Source organism: Oncorhynchus keta, chromosome 4 (genome assembly GCF_023373465.1).
Source record: "Oncorhynchus keta strain PuntledgeMale-10-30-2019 chromosome 4, Oket_V2, whole genome shotgun sequence".
NCBI classification, from domain to species: Eukaryota; Metazoa; Chordata; class Actinopteri; order Salmoniformes; family Salmonidae; genus Oncorhynchus; species Oncorhynchus keta.
In genome coordinates this window covers 13,233,860-13,249,299 of record NC_068424.1, presented here as the reverse complement: position 1 = coordinate 13,249,299, position 15,440 = coordinate 13,233,860, and the positions used below count along the sequence as shown (strand labels likewise).

Genomic DNA, 15,440 nt, shown 5'->3' with positions numbered 1-15,440 from the left:
TATCACAAACACACATATAAATATATATATACAGTTAAAGTCAGAAGTTTACATACACCTTAGCCAAATACATTGAAACTCCGTTTTTCACAATTCCTGCTATTTAATCCTAGTAAAAATGATGCCATCTATTTGGTGAAGTGCACCGGTCCCTCCTGCAGTAAAGTACCCCCATAGCATGATGATGCCACCCCTGTGCTTCACAGTCGGGATGGTGTTCTTCGGCTTGCAAGCCTCCCCCTTTTTCCTCCAAACATAACGATGGTCATTATGGCCAAACAGTTCTATTTTTGTTTCATCAGACCAGAGGACATCTTTGTCCCCATGTGCAGCAAACCGTAGTCTGGCTTTTATATGGTGGTTTTGGAGCACTGGCTTCTTCCTTGCTGAGCAGCCTTTCAGGTAATGCCGATATAGGACTCATTTTACTGTGGATTTAGATACTTTTGTACCTGTTTCCTCCAGCATCTTCACAAGGTCCTTTGCTGTTGTTCTGGGATTGATTTGCACTTTTCGCACCAAAGTGCGTTCATCTCTAAGAGACAGAACTTATCTCCTTCCTGAGTGGTATGACAGCTGCATGGTTCCATGGTGTTTATACTTGCATACTACTGTTTGTACAGATGAACGTGCTAACTTCAGGCGTTTGGAAATTGCTCCCAAGGATGAACCAGACTTGTGGAGGTCTACAATTGTTTTTCTGAGGTCTTGGCTGATTTCCTTTGATTTTCCCATGATGTCAAGCAGAGGAACTGAGTTTGAAGGTAGGTGTCACGTTCTGACCTTAGTTCCTTTGATTTGTCTTTGTTTTAGCATGGTCAGGGCGTGAGTTGGGTGGGTTGTCTATGTTCCGTTTTCTATGTTGTGTTTGCGTTTGGCCTGGTATGGTTCTCAATCAGAGGCAGGTGTCGTTCGTTGTCTCTGATTGAGAATCATACTTAGGTAGCCTTTTCCCACTTGTGTTCGGTGGGTGATTATTTTCTGTGTCTGTGTGTTCCACACGGAACTGTTTCGGTTGGTTATTTCACGTGTCCTTTATTGTTTTGTTTCAGTGTTCGCTTGGTTTAATAAAGAGCATGAACATGTACCACGCTGTGCATTGGTCCTCCGATCCTTACTACTCCTCCTCGTCAGAGACAGCCGTTACAGTCGGCCTTGAAATACATCCACAGGTACACCTCCAATTGACTCAAATGATGTCAAATGATGTTAATCAGAAGCTTCTAATGCCATGACATTATTTTCGGGAATTTTCCAAGCAGTTTAAAGGCACAGTCAACTTAGTGTATGTAAACTTCTGACCCACTGGAATTGTGATACAGTGAATTATAAGTGAAATAATCTGTCTGTAAACAATTGTTTGAAAAATTATTTGCGTCATGCACAAAGTAGATGTCCTAACCGACTTGCCAAAACTATAGTTTGTTAACAAGAAATGTGTGGAGTGGTTGAAAAACTAGTTTTAATGACACCAACCTAAGTGCATGTAAACTTCCGACTTCAACTGTATACCGTGGGGCAAAAAAGTATTTAGTCAGCCAACAATTGTGAAAGTTCTCCCACTTAAAAATATGAGAGAGGCTGGTAATTTTCATCATAGGTACACTTCAACTTTGACAGACAAAATGAGAAAGAAAAAAAATCCAGAAAATCACATTGTAGGATTTTTTATGAATTTATTTGCAAATTATGGTGGAAAATAAGTATTTGGTCACCTACAAACAAGCAACATTTCTGGCTCTCACAGACCTGTAACTTCTTCTTTCAGAGGCTCCTCTGTCCTCCACTCGTTACCCGCATTAATGGCACCTGTTTGAACTTGTTATCAGTATAAAAGACACCTGTCCACAACCTCAAACAGTCACACTCCAAACTACACTTTGGCCAAGACCAAAGAGCTGTCAAAGGACACCAGAAACAACATTGTAGACCTGCACCAGGCTGGGAAGACTGAATCTGCAATCGGTAAGCAGCTTGGTTTGAAGAAATCAACTGTGGGAGCAATTATTAGGAAATGGAAGACATACAAGACCACTGATAATCTCCCTCGATCTGGGGCTCCAAGCAAGATCTCACCCCGTGGGGTCAAAATGATCACAAGAACGTTGAGCAAAAATCCCAGAACCACACGGGGGGACCTAGTGAATGACCTGCAGAGAGCTGGGACCAAAGTAACAAAGCCTACCATCAATAACACACTACGCCGCCAGGGACTCAAATCCTGCAGTGCCAGACGTGTCCCCCTGCTTAAGCCAGTACATGTCCAGACCCGTCTGAAGTTTGCTAGAGAGCATTTGGATGATCCAGAAGAAGATTGGGAGAATATCATATGGTCAGATGAAAAAAATATAACTTTTTGGTAAAAGCTCAACTCGTCGTGTTTGGAGGACAAAGAATGCTGAGTTGCATCCAAAGAACACCATACCTACTGTGAAGCATGGGGGTGGAAACATCATGCTTTGGGGCAGTTTTTCTGCAAAGGGACCAGGACGACTGATCCGTGTAAAGGAAAGAATGAATGGGGCCATGTATCGTGAGATTTTGAGTGAAAACCTCCTTCCATCAGCAAGGGCATTGAAGGTGAAATGTGGCTGGGTCTTTCAGCATGACAATGATCCCAAACACACCGCCCAGGCAATGAAGGAGTGGCTTCGTAAGAAGCATTTCAAGGTCCTGGATTGGCCCAGGCAGCCTCCAGATCTCAACCCCATAGAACATCTTTGGAGGGAGTTGAAAGTCCATGTTGCCCAGCAACAGCCCCAAAACATCACTGCTCTAGAGGAGATCTGCATGGAGGAATGGGCCAAAATACCAGCAACAGTGTGTGAAAACCTTGTGAAGACTTACAGAAAACGTTTGACCTCTGTCATTGCCAACAAAGGGTATATAACAAAGTATTGAGATAAACTTTTGTTACAAACAGCCGGACAGATATGTTTTGTCACGAAAAATCTCAAAAGGATGGAGAGAGAGACCGACCGTGCTTTCACGCACTCAGAGAGCTGTGTGAAGCACAGGGCTCACAGTCTGTCACTGGACCATTCAACAGGTATTGGCATCCTACATACATTCTGAAACAGCTCAGCTCTCTGTTACACATTTTCCACCGCGGCAGCTACAGTGATTCCCCCTGAGGTGGTAGCACAGAGAGCAGGAATAACAATATCTATAACTCCACTCCATCTCACACACTGTATGTTCTGTCACTTAAGGGTATGTATCAGGGGCCATGTGTATGAATTTAACATAACAGTGTTTGATGTATTGCTCTGGATTCCGTGGAAGCTTGTATTTCCTCTGAATACTGTAAATGAATGAATACTTTAAGGATTATGACTACATGCAGCAATATATATATATATATATATACCACCACAGCGGGATTTGATGCACAATAATTATGGATAACACTTCACTTGACCCCCAGTGTGATCACACATTATGGCACGGCCATAACCATTTCTTAATATGTCATAACAGCTGACATAACTTGTCATAACGTGGTCATACCACTGTCACGACCCCATACATTTACACCTGTTTCTGAGCCATGAGTCTGTTGACAACACACAGAGCACAAAGCGCAAATTCTCTGGAGCTGAATATCAGCCTCACTTTCTTTCTTTATTTCTTTCTTTCTATCTTACGCTCCTGCTCTGTGTGGTATCCATAGCAACAGTTAAACTTGGGGGTTGTGTTTGCGTGCGCTCGCGTGTGTCCTTTGTTGTGTGTGAGAAACTCCTGAGGTAGTTGCTCAGCATCACTGTACACATTAATTAGATAACACTTTACTTGACAACCAGCGTCATAACATGGTCACAATATGTCTTAACAGCTAACATAACTTGTAAAAACCTCTCATAATATGATCTTAACACTGTCGTGACATATATTTACACGTGGCGTGACATATATTTACACCCGTCGTGACATATATTTACACCCGTCGTGACATATATTTACACCCGTCGTGACATATATTTACACCCGTCGTGACATATATTTACACCCGTCGTGACATATATTTACACCTGTCGTGACATATATTTACACCTGACATATATTGCGTAATTTATGGGCAGGTTATGACACCTACATAAGAGTGTCAAAACCCACAAAACCTCCCACACGAGGGAAAACATTCCATTTAAGTGATAATGTCTGAGAAACCGGTGTTTGGAGGACATATTGGCATGGGTGTTGTTAGGCAAACCCTCCGAACACCGGCTTCTCAGGCATTATCACTTCTATACAACCAACAAGAGCGAGAGCACAAGAAAGAGACTGTGTCAAAATGTCATTAAACATTATGGCATGAATCCTGCTCCCCTATCTCCTTCACTTTGCTGCAGTGTAATGTAGAAGCAGAGGTTAGGGAAATCACTGCATAATGAATCCATACCATTAACACAGAAATAATAATGCAATATCCACCTTATGGTTTCTCAGCAGGTTAGCGAGAGATGGAGTGGAGTCAAGGATGTCAGTGAAGTTGTGGGGAAGGTTTAAACACAAACACAGAGAGGAAGCTGTGTGTGTGTGTGTGTGTGTGTGTGTGTGTGTGTGTGTGTGTGTGTGTGTGTGTGTGTGTGTGTGTGTGTGTGTGTGTGTGTGTGTGTGTGTGTGTGTGTGTGTGTGTGTGTGTGTGTGTGTGTGTGTGTGCTCGCAGCCAGGTCGCTCAAAATCAACTGCGAAAATCCACATCCATCCAGGTAAGCAGTGTACACTGGGAGATGACTTCAAAACTGTTCACTAGGGGCAATAGTGAGCGCTATTGCCATCAAGTAGGCTTGGGTTTTGACAGGGTGTTGAGGACTGGGATGGTGGATGGTGGATGGACTCTGGCTCAGAGGGTCACGTGTTCGATCCCAGTGTTAGGCAGTCATTGTTTTAACCCTTAACTAAGCAGAATTAATACCAAAACTTAACCTTTGAAATGTGATTTTTATGAACGAACTTTGGATTCTGCCGTGAGACTGTGCGAGCTTGTCGCTGTGTGTGTGTGTTCCTTCTCCACTCACCTGAGACAGCCAGTGGCGTTGCGAAGCACCTGGGAAGTGTGTGTGTGTTGCTTGCGGTCGTCATGGAGATTGTGGGAGGAGTCCCAGGAGGAGGAGTTAGGGATGATGACACTATTGGTCAGAACGGCCAAGGCATCCTGGATGATTGGCATCTTCAGGGCATCACATGACGACAGGTTCCACAACACACCTGAGGACAGACAGACACACACACAGACAGACAGACAGACAGACAGACAGACAGACAGACAGACAGACAGACAGACAGACAGACAGACAGACAGACAGACAGACAGACAGACAGATACACACACAGACAGACAGACAGACAGACAGACAGACAGACAGACAGACAGACAGACAGACAGACAGACAGACAGACAGACAGACAGACACACAGACAGACAGACAGACAGACAGACAGACAGACAGACAGACAGACAGACAGACAGACAGACAGACAGACAGACAGACAGACAGACAGTTGGGTTAGAATACAGACACAGTACATACAGTGTGTTAGAGGAGGAACAGTCATCAACAAGCTCAGAAACATCTGACATCTGTCTCTAAGCAACAGTTAACCATACGACACTGTCATTGTTATTCTGGTGCTTTCCATTGAAACAACTCTGCTTTAAACTTCAAGCCCCCCTCCCCCTCCGGCTCCTCCACTCCTCCACTCCTCCACTCCTCCTCTCTCATCTGTGACGGTATGTCGGTCTGGCAGTTTAGATTTGAGAGACACTAATTAAGATTGAAACCCAACACAAAAACAGGAAAAAGAGGCAATTTTTATGGCCAATTTATTAAGAAAGCACGGGTCTGTGCACAAACAACGCTCAATTACTCTAACACAATCAACAGCGTCTCAACTAATGTACACTTGGCATCACGACCAAGACTGACTTAAAAAAATGTTTACATGTTCAGGTATCTTGTAAATCCAGGGCCAAGTGGACAATAGAATAACAATGGATTTGGTGGTTAATAATGTATAGGCATGTATACTAGAATGTGAGACAGGGCAGAGGGCCACATGGAACAGCTATGATGTCATCTATTTGGCTGTTAGACAGGGCAGAGGGCCAAATGGATCAGCTGTGATGTCATCTATTACTGACTCATGTACTGCTGACTGCTATCACACTACTCTACACTAACACATGCTTCACTCTGTCTCTCTCTGTTTCTCTGTTTCTCTCTCTCTGTTTCTCTCTCTGTTTCTCTCTCTCTGTTTCTCTCTCTCGTTTTCTCTCTCTCTCGTTTTCTTTCTCTCTGTTTCTCTCTCTCTCTGTTACTCTCTCTCTGTTTCTCTCTCTCTGTTACTCTCATCTATTACTCTCTCATGTTACTCTCTCTGTTTCTCTCTCTCTGTTACTCTCTCTCTCGCTCTGTTTCTCTCTCTGTATCTCTCTCTGTTTCTCTGTTTCTCTCTCTCTGTTTCTCTCTCTCTGTTTCTCTCTCTGTTTCTCCCTCTCTCGCTCTGTTTCTCTCTGTTTCTCTCTCTTTTCTCTTCTCTCTGTTTCTCTCTCTGTTACTCTCTCTCTGTTTCTCTCTCTCTCTGTTACTCTCTCTCTCTCTGTTTCTCTCTCTCTCTGTTACTCTCTCTCTGTTTCTCTCTCTCTCTGTTACTCTCTCTCGCCCTGTGTCTCTCTCTCTCTCTGTTTCTCTCTCTGTTTCTCTCTCTCTGTTTCTCTCTCTCTCTGTTTCTCTCTCTCTCTGTTACTCTCTCTCTCTCTGTTTCTCTCTCTCTCTGTTTCTCCCTCTCTCGCTCTGTTTCTCTCCCACTCAATTAAATTCAATTCAATAGTCTTTATTGACATGGCAAGTTACATTGTCAAAGTATACCTAACACAAAATGTTTGGACCAGCAACAATAATAATAGTAGTAGTGGAAATGGGATTATCATTAACAGCAACTACAACAACAATATTAATGAGAACAATAATACATTAAAGCCATAGTAGTAGACCAACGTGACTGAGAAGACACATGATATGGTATGAAAGACAAAACAAAACTAAATGGGAAATATTATTGACATTAAATTGCACTTTTCACTGGCTGTCCCTCAGGTTGTGGCAGGAGGACACATATTTGGCTGCCAAAACTGCACATTTAGACTTTTCACCCAATAAATATTTGATTTGATATTTTATAGTTTCATATTCTTTGTATTGAATTATAATTTTGGGAAAGAAATATTCTCTTAGGTCTGAGTATTTGTCACAGTGTAATAGGAAATATAGCTCTGTCTCTACCTCTCCCCTGGAGCAGAGTGAGCACAGCCTGTCCTCTCTGGGCAGCCAGGTTTGTCTGTGACGACCGGTCTCTATAGCCAGACTGTGCTCACTGAGTCTGTACATAGTCAATGTTTTCCTCAGTTCTCTATCAGTCACAGTGGTCAGATAGTCTGCCACCATGTGCTGTCTGTTTAGAGACAAATAGCATTGAGGTTTACTTAGATTTGTTGTGGTGTCTTTCCAACAGTTGATATATTTTCATTTTTGCTTTGTGATGATTTGGTTGGGCCAGATTTTCTGAGTGCTGTTCTGAGGCTCTGTGGGGTTCGTTTGGTTTAGTTAACTGAGCCTCAGAACCAGCTGGCTGAGGGGACTCATCTCTTGTTTAATATATTGACATTGTAAAGCAGTGTGATGGAATGTTTTGGGGTCACTTGTTTTTAGATGGTTGTAAAGTTTGATGGGTATTTTTTCTATTAGAATAAGTCCCAATTCTGCTCTACATGACTTATTTTTAGTTTTTCTTTGCATTTGCAATACAGTCTTGCAAAACTCTACAAGCAGTATTTTGATTGGATGTTTGTCCCATTTGGTAAATTTATTGTTAGAGAGTGGACCCCTATACTTCGCTGCCATAAAGAGCAATTGGATCTATAACTGATTGGAAAATGTTGAGCCAGATTCAAATTGGAACTTCAATTTTAATGTTCCTTTTAATGGCATAGAATGCTCTTCTTGCTTTGTCTCTCAGGATTCATATCTCCCACACTCTCGCTCTCTCTCTCTGTTTATCTCAATTCAATTCAATTTAAGGGCTTTATTGGCATGGGAAACATATCTCTCCTACTCTCACTCACTCTGTTTATCTCTCTCTCTATCACTATGTCTCTCTCTGTTTATCTATTTCTCTCTACCTCTCTCTCTCTCTCGCTCTAAGCTCTCTCTCGCGCTCAATTCCATTTCAATTTAAGGGCTATGTTGGCATGGGAAACATACGTTAACATTGCCAAATCAAGTGAACTAGATAATGATCAAAGGTGAAATAAACAACTAAATTAACAGTAAATATTACACTCAGAAAAGTTCCAAAAGAATAAAAGACATTTCAAATGTCATATTATGTGCAAATATTTCAAGGTACAAAAGTGAAAAAAAATAAACACAAATCTTGCTGCTGTGATGTCACACTGTGGTATTTCACCCAGTGGATATGGGAGTTTATCAACATTGGGTTTGTTTCAAATTCTATGTGGATCTGTGTAATCTGAGGGAAATATGTGTCTCTAATATTGTCATACATTTGACAGGAGGTTAGGAAGTGCAGCTCAGTCTCCACCTCATTTTGTGGGCAGTGAGCACATAGCCTGTCTTCTCTTCAGAGCCATGTCTGCCTACGGGGACCTTTCTCAATAACAAGGCTATGCTCACTGAGTCTGTACATTGTCAAAGCTTTCCTTAAATTTGGGTCAGTCACAGTGGTCAGCTTTTCTGCCACTGTGTACTCTCTGTTTAGGGACAAATAACATTCTAGTTTGCTTTGTTTTAAAAAAATTAGCAGGTATAATCCTAATTCTAATCTGCATGCATTATTTGGTGATTTACTCTTTTGCAGAGATCTGCATGCAGCCTCAATTTGGTGTTTGGTGCTCACTCACTCGCTCTTTCTGTCTCTCTCTGTCTCTCTCTTTCTGTTTCTCTCTCTCCCGCGCTCTCTCTCTGTTTCTTTACCGCTCTCTCTCTCTGTTTCTCTCTCTGTTTCTCGCTCTCTGTTTCTCGCTCTCTCTTTCTCTCTCTCTGTTGCTCGCGCTCTGTTTCTCTCTCTCTTTCTCTCTCTTTCTCTCTCTCTCTCTGTTTCTCTCTCTGTTTCTCTCTCTGTTTCTATGTCCACCCCCTCCAACTAGACACACTGACTCAACCTACCCTACACATAATAAGCACACACAACACATACACTACCACCACCAACAACACTCCAAGTCTGCGGGAGGAAAGCTGCAGTCAGATGGCGGAGCAGATGTCTTCTCTCTGATGGTTGAGAGCTGGTGTCTTATTGGTGGACTGTGACACACGCATCTCATCAACAATCCAACCACACTAATTAGTGCTTCCTCCAGGTCTGACTAACCATCTCACAGAGAGAGAGAGAGAGAGAGAGAGAGAGAGAGAGAGAGAGAGAGAGAGAGAGAGAGAGAGAGAGAGAGAGAAAAGAGAGAAGAACAAACACCATTGAAATACAACCCATATTTATGCTTATTTATTTTATCTTGGGTTTGTATGGAGAGAGAGACAGGTAGAGGGGATGGAGAGAGAGAGACAGAGAGAAGGGATGAGAGTGATACAGAGAGAGGGGTTTGAGAGAGAGGGAGCGAGAGGGGATGGAGAGAGAGACAGAGAGAGGGGATTGAGAGAGGGAGAGATAGGGGATGGAGAGAGAGAGAGGGAGAGAGGGGGGGGTGGAGAGAGAGGGATAGAGAGGGGGTGGAGGGAGTGAGAGGGGGGATGGAGAGAGAGTCAGAGAGAGAGGGGATGGAGAGAGAGACAGAGAGAGGGGGAGAGGAGAGAGAGAGAGAGAGAGAGAGAGAGAGAGAGAGAGAGAGAGAGAGAGAGAGAGAGAGAGAGAGAGAGGAGAGAGAGAGAGAGAGAGAGGTGATGAGAGAGAGAGAGAGAGAGGGAGAGAGAGAGAAAGAGAGAGAGAGAGAGAGAGGGGATTGAGAGAGAGGGAGCGAGAGGGGATGGAGAGAGACGGAGAAAGAGAGGGGATGGAGAGAGAGTCAGATAGAGAGGGGATGGAGAGAGAGAGGGAGAGAGAGGGGATGGAGAGAGAGAGAGAGAGAGATAGATAGCAGGTCATGATCAGATGAGCTCCTGCATTTTTTTTTGCATGTTCTGAAAAAAGATAGATTCATAGTTAGATAAACTTGGATTTTTTTTGCCAGGAACATATACAGGATGCTACCCTCTACAACATAACCTTCACTTCAAATCAAAACTCAAAATCTACAACCTGATTTTGGACGGAATTACGGAATCACCTGGAAGATTTACAACTACCAAGGATTATTATTCTATACAGCAAATTCTCTGGAATACAACAGAAACCTGAAAACACCATCCAACCTGGAACTGAGTGAGTAATGTTTAGTCTGAAACTATATTTTATTTCCAAAAGCCAAGAATAAAAATGCATTACATTACTTTATAGGGACTGAATGCTAAATTAATGCTGCCAAGCTTGATACAACTTCAATTAGCACTGACGTGTCAAGTGAGAGGTGTCAAAGCCCTTTAGCCCAACAATGGCAGGAGGGTGGAACAGTCTACCCCAACCAAATGGAGAGGCCTTAGAAGCTGCCTTCCGCTGTTCAGAGGTAATTAAAATACAGTACCCTGTGCATGTAAAGAATGATAAGGCAAGAAAAGATTACAAAATGAAGCTGCTTATGGAAAATGTTTTTGACTATTACAAGAATGGGAACATCAGCAACCTTATCTTCCACACAAACCATCCCCTGGCATGGCACAGTGCTATATTAGCACACTACCCCATTGTTAAGAGAGGGGTGGAAACTCAGGATACTTGACAACGAGGACTCTGAGTCAGCTAATATACAATGGGGAAAAAAGGTTTTAACCTCTTAGAACTCTTGCTCTATACTGCCCCTGTTGGAGAAAGTGCGTGCCCATAGTAAACTGAAAATATTTTTCCCCAAAATGCTAATATATGCATATAAAAAATAGTATCGAATAGAAAACACTCTAAAGCTTCTAAAACCGTTTAAATGTGGTCTCTATGTAAAGCAGAACTCTCAGGGCATGCATTCTCCCAAATGCTCTCTTGTCATGGAAAAAGTTGGCCCAACTCACACGCACTTCCCAAACAGCTACCGCTCTGGAAACAGTCTGCGAAGCCTGCTTTCAATGGGGCTTCTCATTGTTTGAATCGCACACTCACGGGAGTTTGAGCAAGCCGAAACCTCTCGGCCAAGCGAAAAAAAAGGTGACTGTTACGCGCGCTCTGGCCGGGTGATGTATTTTCTTCAGGATCGATTAAACGACGTGTGTTTCTGTTCGTCCTCACGATTTCTGTGCACCTTTATAACATGTTAAAGCTTAATTATGAACATAGTTTGACAAGTTTACTCAACATATAATATGTAATTTCGACGTTTTGGTGCGCATCCACTTGAATTTTGCCTACATTTCGACCGAAATGTGGCTATTTTGAGAACCGAAAGACACAGACTTGAAAACTAAACGCTGGTTTGGTAAGTATATAATCCCTTCCAGGTCTTCTGATGGAAGAACAGCAAAGGTAAGGGAATATTTACGTGGTAAATTTGGGTTTCTGTCGACTCCAAGATAGCGCAGACTCCTAGTATAGCCTAGTGAACGCAACCTGTAATGTTAAAAATAAATGTAACACAGCGATTGCATTTAGAAGAAGTGTATCTTCCTATACATATGTAAAACATGCATATTTAGTCAAAGTTTATGATGTGTATTCCTTGTTAGCTGACGTTATCTGCCGGAGCTATCGGCATTTCTCCTGACATTTTAGTAGCATTTTTGAACGATGCATCATTGTAAACAGAGATTTATGGATATATATTGCAGATTATTGAAAAAAATGAATGTACTGTGTAACATGTTATATTACTGTCATCTGATGAAGATTTCAAAAGGTTAGTGAAATGATTTTTCTTTTAATCCTGCGTTTGTTGATTGCATATTTTTTCCTACTTGGCTATGCAAATGAGCTATGTCTGTGGTGGTGGTTTGCCATAAATATGTGCTATGTTTTCACCGTAAAACATTTTAGAAATCTGACTTGCTGGGTAGATAAACAACTTGTTTATCTTTCATTTGAACTATTGTACTTGTTAATGTGTGGAGGTTAAATATTTTTAGGAATATTTTTTCGCATTTTGCGTTATGCTAATGAGCTTGAGCCGTAGTCACGAACCCGGATCCGGTATTGGTGGACTATGAGGTTAATCAGCCACCAATTGTGCAAGTTCTCCCACTTAAAAAGATGAAAGAGGCCTGTAATTTTCATCATAGGTACACTTCAAATATGACAGACAAAATGAGAAAACAAAATCCAGAAAATGTAGGATTTTAAATGAATTTGTTGCAAATTATCGTGGGAAATAAGTATTTGGTCACCTACAAACAAGCAAGATTTCTGGCTCTCACAGACCTTCTTTAAGAGTTCAATTAAGACAGAACACTTCAACTATGACAGACAAAATGAGAAAAAAATCCAGAAAATCACATTGTGGGATTTTTTAATGAATTTATTTGCAAATTATGGTGGAAAATAAGTATTTGGTCACCTACAAAAAAGTAATATTTCTGTCTCTCACAGACCTGTAACTTCTTCTTTAAGAGGCTCCTCTGTCCTCCACACGTTACCTGTATTAATGGCACCTGTTGAACTTGTCATCATTATAAAAGACTCCTGTCCATAACCTCAGACAGTCACACTCCAAACTCCACTATGGCCAAGACCAAAGAGCTGTCAAAGGACACCAGAAACAAAATTGTAGACCTGCACCAGGCTGGGAAGACTGAATCTGCAATAGGTAAGCAGCTTGGCTTGAAGAAATCAACTGTGGGAGCAATTATTAGGAAATGGAAGACATAAAAGACCACTGATAATCTCCCTCGATCTGGGGCTCCACGCAAGATCTCACCCCGTGGGGTCAAAATGATCACAAGAACGGTGAGCAAAAATCACAGAACCACACGGGGGGACCTAGTGAATGACCTGCAGAGAGCTGGGACCAAAGTAACAAAGCCTACCATCAGTAACACACTACGCCGCCAGGGACTCAAATCCTGCAGTGCCAGACGTGTCCCCCTGCTTAAGCCAGTACATGTCCAGGCCCGTCTGAAGTTTGCTAGAGAGCATTTGGATGATCCAGAAGAAGATTGGGAGAATGGCAGATGGTCAGATGAAACATAAAATATAACTTTTTGGAAAAAAACTCAACTTGTCGTGTTTGGATGATCGTTCCAAGATGGCGTAGCAGTCGAACGTCTTGTCGTGTCGTGTCCCTTGTATATATCGTTTTTTATATTTTTTAAACATATTTTTCTTTGCATATCTATTAAAACATTTTGTTAAACCTCAACTTCTAAATACTCTCCTGCAACCCGCCTCACCCAATGTAGCTAATTTCTTCTAAAGTACTTATATCTACTTTGGATCCGGAACCTCTCAACTGAAGCTAGCCAGCTAACTACCAGCCAGCTACCAGCTATCAGTCAGCAAACCATTGCTTGCGGTCTTTAGCTAACCGGTCATCAGCTAACCTTTAGCTCGGAAAGCTCTCGCCAGTTCGAACAACGCGACTCTAACCAGAGCATAACGGACCTATTATTTTTTATCCCCGGATTCCCACCGCAAACGGAACATTTTCACCTGGATTCTTCACAACTAGCTATCTAGCTAACCGCAACCCCGGATGAGTACCTTATCGGCAGACTCAGTAGCCTCGGTTTTTCGGATGACTGCCTTGCCTGGTTCACCAATTACTTTGCAGACAGAGTTCAGTGTGTCAAATCGGAGGGCATGCTGTCCGGTCCTCTGGAAGTCTCTATGGAGGTGCCACAGGGTTCAACCCTCGGGCGACTCTTTTTTTCTGTATATATCAATGATGTTGCTCTTGCTGCGGGCGATTCCCTGATCCACCTCTACGCAGACGACACCATTCTATATACTTCCGGCCCGTCCTTGGACACTGTGCTATCTAACCTCCAAACGAGCTTCAATGCCATACAACACTCCTTCCGTGGCCTCCAACTGCTCTTAAACGCTAGTAAAACCAAATGCATGCTTTTCAACCATTCGCTGCCTGCACCCACACGCCTGACCAGCATCACCACCCTGGATGGTTCCAACCTTGAATATGTTGACATTTATAAGTACCTAGGTGTCTGGCTAGACTGTAAACTCTCCTTCCAGACTCATATCAAACATCTCCAATCGAAAATCAAATCAAGAGTCGGCTTTCTATTCCGCAACAAAGCCTCCTTCACTCACGCCGCCAAACTTACCCTAGTAAAACTGACTATCCTACCGATCCTTGACTTCGGCGATGTCATCTACAAAATTGCTTCCAACACTCTACTCAGCAAACTGGATGCAGTTTATCACAGTGCCATCCATTTTTGTCACTAAAGCACCTTATACCACCCACCACTGCGACTTGTATGCTCTAGTTGGCTGGCCCTCGCTACATATTCGTCGCTAGACCCACTGGCTCCAGGTCATCTACAAGTCCATGCTAGGTAAAGCTCCGCCTTATCTCAGTTCACTGGTCACGATGGCAACACCCATCCGTAGCACGCGCTCCAGCAGGTGTATCTCACTGATCATCCCTAAAGCCAACACCTCATTTGGCCGCCTTTCGTTCCAGTTCTCTGCTGCCTGTGACTGGAACGAATTGCAAAAATCGCTGAAGTTGGAGACTTTTATCTCCCTCACCAACTTCAAACATCTGCTATCTGAGCAGCTAACCGATCGCTGCAACTGTACATAGTCTATCGGCAAATAGCCCACCCATTTTTACCTACCTCATCCCCATACTGTTTTTATTTATTTACTTTTCTGCTCTTTTACACACCAATATCTCTACCTGTACATGACCATCTGATCATTTATCACTCCAGTGTTAATCTGCAAAATTGTAATTATTCGCCTACCTCATGCCTTTTGCACACAATGTATATAGACTCCCCTTTTTGTTCTTCCTATTGTGTTATTGACTTGTTAATTGTTTACTCCATGTGTAACTCTGTGTTGTCTGCTCACACTGCTATGCTTTATCTTGGCCAGGTCGCAGTTGCAAATGAGAACTTGTTCTCAACTAGCCTACCTGGTTAAATAAAGGTGAAATAAAAAAAAACAAAAAAAAACAAAGAATGCTGAGTTGCATCCAAAGAACACCATACCTACTGTGAAGCATGGGGGTGGAAACATCATGCTTTGGGGGTGTTTTTCTGCAAAGGGACCAGGACGACTGATCCGTGTAAAGGAAAGAATGAATGGGGCCATGTATCGTGAGATTTTGAGTGAAAACCTCCTTCCATCAGCAAGGGCATTGAAGATTAAACATGGTTGATTAAGCATGACTATGATCCCAAACACACCGCCCAGGCAATGAA

The 15,440-nt window shown here is 42.6% G+C and overlaps 1 protein-coding gene across 1 annotated transcript in view; it reads right to left on the bottom strand.

Moving 5' to 3' along the window:
* The window catches only part of LOC127916474 (catenin delta-2-like), a 660,130-nt gene that overhangs the window by 116,253 nt on the left and 528,437 nt on the right, over positions 1-15,440 (bottom strand). Inside the window, exon 15 of the mRNA XM_052498259.1 lies at positions 5,022-5,211. Within this exon, the coding sequence (XP_052354219.1) occupies positions 5,022-5,211 (190 nt within the window). The remainder of the gene's footprint in view (positions 1-5,021; positions 5,212-15,440) is intronic.